This window comes from Rosa chinensis, chromosome 2 (genome assembly GCF_002994745.2).
Source record: "Rosa chinensis cultivar Old Blush chromosome 2, RchiOBHm-V2, whole genome shotgun sequence".
Lineage (NCBI taxonomy): Eukaryota > Viridiplantae > Streptophyta > Magnoliopsida > Rosales > Rosaceae > Rosa > Rosa chinensis.
Genome location: NC_037089.1, coordinates 8,734,274 through 8,745,189, shown reverse-complemented (window position 1 = coordinate 8,745,189; position 10,916 = coordinate 8,734,274). Strand labels below are relative to the sequence as shown.

At 36.3% G+C, this 10,916-nt stretch overlaps 1 protein-coding gene across 8 annotated transcripts; it reads right to left on the bottom strand.

The window, feature by feature from the left end:
• Positions 1-732: 732 nt before the first annotated feature.
• On the bottom strand, positions 733-6,452 carry LOC112190073. Of its 8 annotated transcripts, XM_040513750.1 has the most exons (9): positions 6,358-6,452; positions 6,182-6,255; positions 5,904-5,973; positions 5,063-5,206; positions 3,441-3,838; positions 2,576-2,803; positions 2,378-2,470; positions 2,154-2,267; positions 733-1,592 (listed from the first exon to the last, which is right to left on the bottom strand). In XM_040513750.1, exons 4-9 carry the CDS (start codon positions 5,109-5,111, stop codon positions 987-989), a joined length of 1,488 nt encoding a protein of 495 aa, XP_040369684.1. In that variant the 5' UTR covers positions 5,112-5,206; positions 5,904-5,973; positions 6,182-6,255; positions 6,358-6,452; the 3' UTR covers positions 733-986. The 8 variants fall into 8 exon arrangements, with proteins under 8 accessions (XP_040369684.1, XP_040369685.1, XP_040369687.1 ...); XM_040513751.1 differs by lacking the exon at positions 5,904-5,973 and having other exon boundaries at positions 5,063-5,189; XM_040513753.1 differs by lacking the exon at positions 5,904-5,973 and having other exon boundaries at positions 5,086-5,189; positions 6,358-6,451.
• Between the last annotated feature and the right edge of the window lie 4,464 nt (positions 6,453-10,916).

Genomic DNA, 10,916 nt, shown 5'->3' with positions numbered 1-10,916 from the left:
ACTATAGGCCTTTTATTATCAAGTTGTGAGAAGACATCAGATATTGCATTATAAATGGAAAACTTTATTGAAAAGCAAAACTTGGAATACAACAGAACACCATGCACTACTAGCAAAACAACAATTACCCACGGATTTTAATCTGTGGGTAATAAGACTTTTACACACGGATATCAGTGTGTGATAGCCTTTACACACAGTGCACGCACAGATTGGTGTTACCGTGCGGTTTGGAGGGGGGGTAATGCTCATCTCACACGGATTATGTTGTCCGTGTGAAATACTAACGTGGGCCCCACTATAATTCTATAAATCTAAATTACCGGAATGGAAAGCAATCCGTGTGAACAACTCTATTTCACACGGATTTCTGTGCGAAATGTGTAAACTATTTCACACGGAATTCTGTGTGAAACTATATTACACACGGATTACTGTGGCTAATGGGTATATTGTATTTCACACAGAATTCTGTGTGAGAATATATTACACACGGATTTCTGTGGCTAATGGGTATACTCTATTTCACACTGATTTCTGTGTCAAAACCATTATTGACACTGATTTCAGTGTGAAATATGTATAATCTAACTCACACTGATTTCAGTGTGTAAAAGTGACAGTATTTAAAAAAAAATAATTACTAATTAATCTGCAACCTGAATATTTTTAGTTTTCTACAATAAATATACTTCAAATATAATGAACAAATCCACAACTTAATCAAAAATATTAAAACTTTACATTCATAGCAAGATGTTCTTTACATTTGTAGCAAAATACATTTCATTTATTCTTGGATTACAAAAACAAGGGAGTTTTGAAGAATACATTGTTGTTTAAGGTGGAATATCACTAAGATTTTCCCCCTTTAACAACATAATCCTTGTCCAAGAATAATTTTCATCAAAATACTTTGAGAACTAACTCAAAGTAGGCAATAACATAACCATCAAACTAGATAATGGTTGGTGAAACTAACCCTTTCAATTCAGCTGCGATTCTTGCACAGTTTGAGGCATTTCGGGTCTATACACATCCTCGATAGGTGGGGTTGGAATCGCTGGTCTATTACATTGTGGTTGGACTGCTGCAAGCTGTGTCATTGGGTCGCTATCTAATTGTGGTGCCGTTTCAATCCCTGAAAAACCAGCTTCTTTCATCCATCTAATACCTTGAAGTCTTGCGAGTTCATTCACCTTCCTTGCATTCTCTTCCATTGCTGCCTCTTGCTGCTTCTTAAACTCCTCCATTTGTGCGGCGAAACGTTTGTTCATCTCAGCTGATTCAATCCTATTCCTTTCCTCCCTTTGGGCAGCTTCTTGTCTTTCTTTTTCAGCCTCACTCCTCAATCTTGCAGTCTCCAAGCGTTGTTCCTCAATTGTTGCTTTCATTGCTTCCATAGTAGCTGATATACTTCTTTTTTCGGTATGAAGGTACGGAACATCACGCCAACGTACTCCCGCTCCAAGTCCTCTCACTCGGTTACGCTTCTCTGGCCCAAGAACCTGTGCATAGATGTCTTCTCTAACTTGTGGAGTAATGTCAACATTTAACTTTTTTCTCTCCTCTTCAGCCTTCTCCAAATCTTGCTGCATTCAAGCATGAAGTTAATTAAAAGTACATAATCTAGAATGTTGCAGCTTTAAATTGGTATATAAACTACATAGACCAAAGCCGATTTGTACAGATTGTAATTATAAGCATTTTCTGAAATGCTGCAGTTTCTGAAATGCTGCATTTTCTGAAATGCTGAAATGCTGCAGTTTCTGAAATGCTGCATTTTCTGAAATGCTGCAGTTTCTGAAATGCTGCAGTTTCTGAAATGCTGCAGTTTCTGAAATACTGCATTTTCTGAAATGCTAATAATACTGCATTTTCCCCTTCTTTTGAGGCCTATTATTACTAGCAAACAAAGTCTAAACATAGTGAAATAGCAATGAAAAGCAATGAAACAGTTTGAAACCAAAAATCATAAAACTATGCAATCACATGTCTAAACTATTAGTAATATTCTGGATAGCAGATTGAATTAAAATAGTGCAATCATTCTACTAGTGTAAAGATGAACAACAGATAAACGTAATAAGGATTATATAACTTGATTCAACCATAGGCATCCACAGTAGGAATTTCTCAATTTCAATACTCACCACTGCTTTGGTAGATGCAGCATCAACATACTCATTTTGTTTTCCTTTCTTACGGTGTGTCAACTTGAATATTTCCAACCTATCAGGTTCTTCCTCAACCCTATTCTCAACTTGCTGCTCTTCATAATGTACACATTATTCAAATCATTATCCATTTATAGGAAGCAGCATAACAAGTAAATGAACATTACAAAGCAGAAAACAAGAATCAAAACAATACTCACCCATTCGTAAACAACAGCTGGAAAAGTCCTTGTGCTTGTACTGTGATGCATTACCCGCTGCGATCGATTACTTACATTTATGGCAGCCTTGGTCTGTTAAGGAATATACAAATATACATATTAAATTATTTTGCTAGTTCATATGGATTCTATTCACATCTACATTATTTAATGTAATGTACACATTTGATTCATTACCTTAGTATCCTCATCATCTAAATGAGTAACAAATCTTATCCATTGATCTCTGTCAATGGCATTATCAGGCCTGCAAAAACGTTCTTCAGTCCCTTGATTGGGCAACCAATACAATTTCTTCAACTCTGACTTGTGATGCTTCCAGCGATCTGCAAGTTTTTCGAAGGCATATTTCTTGATTTCAGATTTTTTAGCAGCGGCTGCTTCATCCGTCCAATCAATTGTCCCCTATTCCAACAAAGATATGTTATAACATATTAGATATATGGTTTGTGAATGTATACTATGACAAAGTATGTAATTCCTGTAATTTTTTTGTTCCAATGTGTCATAGTAGTAAATGCAAGACCGAAGATGAGAAGTCATGACTCTATACTTCTGCTATACTTGATCAAAAGTCATTACTCTTTGTAGCCTATTGACATAAAATCTGGGAAATCATCAATCTTGCCAATACACAGACCCTCTTTCAAAGTATTGTTTCTGAACTAAAGATAATGAGAAGAGCAGAACATTGAAAATGCTGATGACAAACAACATGGTAATATCCAAAATTACTATAAACAAAACTGGTACCAGACAAGTGGCACCAAGAAGACAACTAAGATGTCTGGAATAAAGTAGAGAAATGAAAATGAAAAGAAGACAACTAAGATCTCTGTATTAAAGTAGACAAATGAACACGAAATCTTTCTTATATTGCTAGAAGTACCCAAAATTGCCAAAAAGAAAAAGATTTTACATTTTTTCTGATTCAAAGCTATCTCATATGATACATAAACTTTCAAACAGTGTGAAATATAAACTGATAGCGATTTCAGTACTATATTCTTGACGTCAATAGGGTATAAATATGCTTTCATACCTCAATACATGTCCAAGCCCTTTGATGGTTGTCGTCCTTGTCAAAATGCCGCCAATCCTTGACATCAATAGGATACAATCCAGGGTCAGCCGCCAAACTACCAATGAAAAGGGAATACTGTGCACATTTTTCCCTTGGAGACACCGGTACTCCTTGTTTTCCCCACTTAACTCTTTCTCGCACTCCACGCTGACCCCATTTAATTACAGTTTTCCCTCTCCCTTTTTTTTTGTTACCCTCATTGGCTGCATTATTTCTGTTTTCTGTAGGAATTGTTTGCTCATTCACAAAAAGACGGCCAACATCTTGGGTTTCACTATCATCAAATTGGACACTTTCATGCATCGATGGTAGGGCATCATCATCCAACTGGAAATCCATGTTGTAATTGGACATATCTGTTATTATTTAGCACACATGTCAGATAACATTAACATATTAATATCACCAATATGAACCACAAGTACTATAATCACACTTAAAACTTTTCTCTAGTGAAGATTATATGACCATATGAAAATATAAGCTTATCAAATTGAGTACATTCTGAATGCACACCTACATTTCTCTTACACTTGCAGAGAAATGTAGACATTTCTCTTCACTATAGAGCTTATGTCTTAAGAAAATAGTATCTAAAATCTCAGGCCATTTAGATTTCATTTGGACTGTCAAATGACTAACCGAAAATGTGTTGCAGATTTATTGTGAAATAAACCTGATACAGATAGCTGATTTCACAAAAGCATTACTATGTCAAATACATTCCGAAAACAGTGTTCTGAGTTTTGTTGGAAAGATGAGAATGTCTATGTTCAGTTTCTGGTCGACCAAAACAAGTTTGGATAAAGGAAAGTATTGAAATCAAATAGAAACATGGTGACTATTGCAGAATTTCCTGATGCAGACCCTCAACTTCGAAAAATCATAACCTACTCTAGAAAACTCATTTTCATGAGATTTCAATTCTGAAATGATCTTTAAGATGTCTACTGAAACTCTTATGAAGACACCAACTTCAAATACCCAACTGAATCGTACAGTTTTTTGTAAAAAGTCAAGTCGGTCAAAAACTCAGAAAAACTGATTTACTTTCAATACCGACCTCTGTTTTTATCCTCAAACTTAACCAATGAATCTTTGATGCATATTGTACGAAACTTTGAAGATAACAAGCTTACATTATAAGCTTTCAACACATGCAAATGGTTTCTAAAATGAAGGTCTAGATCAAAGGATATGGTTGCTCAAAGTTTAACTAAATGATTATAATGCAGAAACTTGTTCTAGATTTCTTTGTAGCATACAAACTAATGTTTGAGGTTACTGCTCAGTGTAAGGTTGTTAAGCTGATGCATATAGGTTCTTTTATCACTCTAACATCTTGTTGTTAAGACAAACGTGGAATTCTAACCCAAACAGCAACCTAAGAATTACTCAGGACACCCATTCTTATGGAACCAGCAGTTCTCTAATCATCTTGATCTGTTCCTATGCTTGCACTCTGTTTGAAAGTCATTTAGGTTAGTAACTGTTCAGAAGCTTTAACCAATATAGACAACAACTAAGCTAAATGTAAATACAAGAATAACAATTGAAATAGCTTATAGGACTCAATTCACCTTTGAAATAGCTTTTGACGTACCGTATCTTAACTCCACTGCATTGCATGGAGTTTGTAAGTCGGAAATGATGTCAATGTCTTTTCTTTTTGGTCCCCGGGAAAATTTGTTGTAGGAGAGGAGTCAGCTGCAGGAGCAAGGACTCTGTTGTAAGTGTAAGCCGTATTAGTGGCCTATTTTAATTTGAGATCTGACTCCCCAGTAATCATATACTACAGTCAACTATGCTCCCCAGTAATTATAGACTACAGTCAACTATGCTTGTAGTGCCTTTTCCTCATTTTTTTTCTCTCATGATTATGCAAAGATGTAATAATGCTAATAATGCCTATCCTCTCACTGATCTGTTGCAAGGAATTTGCGTTCTCAATAGGTTTAGAGCACAATTATTGGTATAAATTACACAAAGCAAGATACACCATGGATTTGACTTCAATCTTGATGGCCGGAACTCATGCACATGCTCTATGCTTGTATAATCTTTGAGTTCATATATGCAATGCTAATCTCACAATCATGGGACACAGATTTAAGCTGCCTTGAATTTCTTGGGTTATCTTATATTAGAGGCTTGACTCCAGTCTCTCTATTATCTCTCTCACGTCTCATGTTTCTCTCTTCTATTTTCTTTTCCGATAGTAATTCTGTTTCTTCTTTCTCTTTTCCTCTAATCTCCTCTATTCTATCTTGATCTCTTTCCATGCAATGGAGTTGTGTGATATATTTATAAGCAACAAGGCTATTTCATATCAATACACCAACATATATAAAGGCCTCAACAACACATCAATCAAGCATCAACAAAGCTACTGATATTATGAATAAGAAAAAGCATTTATACCTTTCTTATGAAGACAATCACATTATTCACTACCCGGAACCAACTTGGGTATTTGACACTGTGGCATGGACTGTTGTAATGCATACAAGTGGATTGTCAATATAATCTTCGAACCAAGTCAAGTCGGTCAAAAAACAAAAAACAAAAAATTGCAAATGTGGAACTTCTATTTTCTGAAAGTGATTGTGTATGGACAAGAATCAAGTCTGTTATTCATTAGTTAGAAATTGAAACAAGCCAAATTAAGAAACACCAACTGATAGAAATCAAAAAGGTACCTCTACATTGAAATGGAGACGGAGAAGGAAGAGATTTGGGGGTTTCCCGATTGCAGTAGATTGAGTCTTGAAACCTGGAAATTCAAGAGAAGATTCAAACGTTGGGTAAAATGGACCATCAGCTGTGATTTCACCAAGAAAAGTAATGGATGAAATAGAAAAAAGATGAAAGATACCGGTTCCCTTTCAGCTTTGGGGATGAACTCCACGTTTGCTCTCACCTTGGGTTGTGGCGGTGGAAAAGAAAGTATATACCCTAAACAAATCAATATTGAGAGCGTTAAGCGGCCGCGTGTTATTCAGCCCTTTTTTTTTTTTTCTTCTTAACGTTACCCACAGTAATCCGTGTGAGTTTCTCAATAATGAGCGGGAATAAATTGTTCGCCCGCCCTTATTTTGTGTTTCTAAATATTTTGGTGATGCTCTAATTGTTTTAGTAATTAGCTATTATTTTTATTTATAATAAATTACTTTTAAGCTATTTCACCACCAATCAAAATTAAATATATTCTTTCTTTACTTTATAAAATATCATCAGCTTGTAATTAACACATAAAAAAAATTGTCCTTTAAGGACATAAAATATATTAATTAAAAATACTTGTTAAAACGCACAATATTTCTTATAAAGTATTTACAAGCAAAAAATGAATAATGTGCACATGGATGATGATCTGCTAGTCCAAATTAACTCCTGAGATGTCTGTACGTGCTATCGTCACATCTTCCTCGTCATTGAGTCCATGAACAACCTGTTGAGGTGCGTACGGTTCTCGATCAAGGTCCACACCCATATCAAAAAAGTCTCTTGGTTTGGTCTTCACAACAACCTCCCAATTAGATTCAATAGGATCTTTTATATAAAAAACTTGCTCTGCTTGACTAGCAAAAATAAAAGTATCGGATGGTGGAAGCAAATGATTAAAGTTTACCAATATGAACCCAAACTCATCCTTCTTCAATCCTCGATTATGAGTCCGACTATCAATCCAATCCCCCTCAAATAGCAATACTTTCCTACCATCGTAATAGTCTAATTCTATGATATCTTTCAATACGCCGTAATAGTCATTTATGTCATCTCTTGGTTGGCGATCATTAGCAGTGGCATAGCAATTACTGCCGGCGTTAACAAAAATACCGCTATTTTGATATGTAGAACCAGTGTCAATTGACTTCACATGAAAGCGACAACCATTCATAACATACTTTTTGTAACGTTTGGCTTCATTGTCTGGTCCTTCCGCCAATGCACAGATATCAGGATCAATATTAATATCACCTTCATTAATCTTTTCTCTTATCTGCACAACACAATAACTATTACTAAATAAGAGAATGATCATTATTTGAGTTAGTACTTAACAAGTTAAATATATTGACGAGAATGTCATTTATATATGATGACTTACCATGCTCTTAAAATACTTGGAAAATGATAGATTTGCCAATCTCTCAGAGTCCTGCACGGAACGTCGACCTCTTTTACTTTTTTCTATTTCCACATGCTCCCTATTGTTGAAAAACAAAAATTGGGACATTAATTAGGTCAATTAAGTCAATTTAATGAAAAGTAACATTATATAAAATCACACTTTAACAAATATTACTTCAGGTTGTTATCAATTTCTGGACAATTCAGAAGCACATGCGTATGAGCTCGTTGCTTCTCCTCATCTGTCAATATAAACTTTTGGGGAGTTTCTAAAGCTCGTCCCTTTGTAACAAACAATGGCAATCCAGGTCTGACGATGTTATCAGGGTCATCAGCATTACGAGATAGTCTGGTTCGTTCTGATGCAGTATCGCCTGATAAATACGTAGTACAAAATGAGAGACACTCATCTATTATGTATCCTTCAGCAATGCTTCCTTCTGGGTGAGCCTTATTGCGCACGTACTCTTTCAAAGTGTGTAAGTACCTGAACAATATCAATATATTTAAGTCATGCCAAGCGATAAATTAACATATTAATTAGTCACAAACGTATCAGATAAAAATTACCTTTCGATAGGATACATCCATCTATACTGAACTGGGCCTGCTATTGCAGCTTCATCAGCCAAATGAATGGGTAAATGCTCCATTATGTCAAAAAATGAGGGTGGCATTATACACTCCAAATCACATAATGTTAAGGCAATCTTCCGAGATAGATCTTCAAAGTAAGCTTTTGAACCAACCTTAGTGCACAATTGCCTGAAAAATCCACACAATTCTAGTAGCACTTTAATAAGTGTTTTACACTTAATGGGCCTACGAATGGCAATTGGGAGTAGATTCTGCATCAAAATATGACAATCATGACTCTTCAACCCAATTAGTTTTCTTTCTTCAACTCGGACACAATTGCTAATATTGGAAGACCAACCGTCTGGTGGTCGATAGTCAGCCATTACTTCACACATCATCTTTTTCTCCTCCTTTAACAAATTAAAGCTAGCTGAAGGATATCTTAAGCCGTCACCTACGGGCACAGGATGAAGACCATGCTTCACATTGAGAAGAACCATGTCATTTCGAGCATTTTTATTGTCCTTGTTTTTCCCTTTAACTCCAAGTAAAGTGCCAACAACACTATCAGTAACATTCTTCTCGATATGCATAACATCTAGATTATGGCGCAATAAAAGATGCTCCCAGTAAGGCAGTTCAAAAAATATACTTCTCTTCCTCCAATTGCCAAAGTTTTGCTCAGGTGGTCCTTCATATGTTCGCTTACGTTTTCGAGGAATTTTCATCTTTTCCCATTCCCAAATTGAATTATCAAACCATGCGTTGCTCTTAGACATTCTGTACCCGTCATAGGCTTTGGGCGATGCCTTCGTTCAACAGCACCATTGAAATTGTTTTTCCATCTACGGTACCGATGATCATCATTCAACCACCGACGATGACCCATGAAACATTCTTTTTGACAATTCACCAGCCTAACAGACTCAGTATCTTCAGCACACACTGGACAAGCTTTGTAACCTTTTGTGCTATAACCGGATAACATGGCATATGCAGGAAAATCATTAATAGTCCACAACACAGCGGCTCGCATGGTAAAAGTCTCTTTCTTGAATGCATCATATGTCTCAATCCCTTCATTCCACAATACCTTCAGCTCTTCCACTAATGGTTGTAAATACACATCAATATTGTTACCAGGTCCCTTTGGGCCTGGTATAAGCAATGACAAGAACAAGTATGGCTGCTTCATGCATAACCAAGGAGGTAGGTTATAAACAGACATCACAACAGGCCAAGTACTATGTGAAGAGCTCATCATGCCAAAAGGGTTAAATCCATCACTAGCCAACCCCAGGCGAACATTACGGCACTCATTACCAAAATCTGGATACTTTTCATCCAACTTTGCCCAAGCTGGAGAATCAGCAGGATGTCGGAGTACCCCATCTTTAGTCCTTAATTTTGAATGCCAAGACATCGAATCTGCAGTATGGCGAGACATATATAAACGTTGCAATCTAGGACCCAATGGAAAATAACGCAAAATCTTAGCTACTTTTGGTTTTCCTCCAGCTTCTGTGCCATTCTTCTTCTTTTTCCATCGGCTAGTACCACAAACGTGACAACTAGTATCATTTTCATGCTCTTTCCAATATAACATACAATCATTCGGACATGCATGAATCTTTTCATATGACAACCCAATATCTTTGATCATTTTTTTGTCTTGTAAAAACTCTTTGGGAGAGTCGTACTTGCAGGAAATGTGTCTCTCAATAGATCCAAAGTTTCAGAAAAAGATACATCACTATTTGAGTGCAAACACTTTATCTTATATAACCTGACTAAAAATTCAAGCTTCTTTATACGTGCCCCCGGAAAAAGATCAGTATCTGCATCATCAAGTAGTTTGTAGAATTTTTTGGCATCTGGCGTAGGACCAGAGTTTGGACGTCCAACTGGCTCTGAAGAAGACTGAGGCCTGGATGTATCATCATGAAACCCAAATGCATCCTGTAACATATCAACCATATCATGGTCTGGCATAACTTGTTGGGAGGAGGAGGGACGTGTTACATCTACTTCATTTGTTACAGGTAATTCCTCACCGTGTGAGGTCCAAGGAATGTTTACATAGTCATTCCACATGCCTACGCAACATATATGGTCCTCCACATCTTTTACAGTTTGTCTCCACCGATTTTTACACTCTTTACAAGGACAGTAAATTCTATTCGGAATAGGGGAGATATTTTGTGCATGATTGATAAATGCACGGAGTCCAAAAATATATTCATCACTTCCTCGATCCAGAAACACCTAATTTTTGTCCATATTGCTCAACTATTCAGCCGTTTCGATAGAGAACCACTGCATAATGAAAAAATTTATTAAAAAAATGCACATGATGAATGAATCAACTATCGCCTTATATCTTCTTTCCTAAGGTGTAGAACCTAACCCATTCGGAAATGACATATTATGTATATTTCTATGATCCCTAAATCGTCGCTACATATTATTGAAAAATTCGGCAGCACTCCGCCTATGATCCTACATGTGCACGAACTTAATATGCACACCAGGATCATAGGTTGGCTGGTCGAATTTTCCAATAACATGTAACAACGAATGGGTCTCATAGAATATACATAATCCGTCATTACCAAACTGTCCAAAAATGGGACAATTTAAGGATTTGGCATGGAGGCCTCAAATTCCAATACCAAATCCTTAAACGGGTACTAAGTTTTTGTGCAATGCAAAAGAATAAAC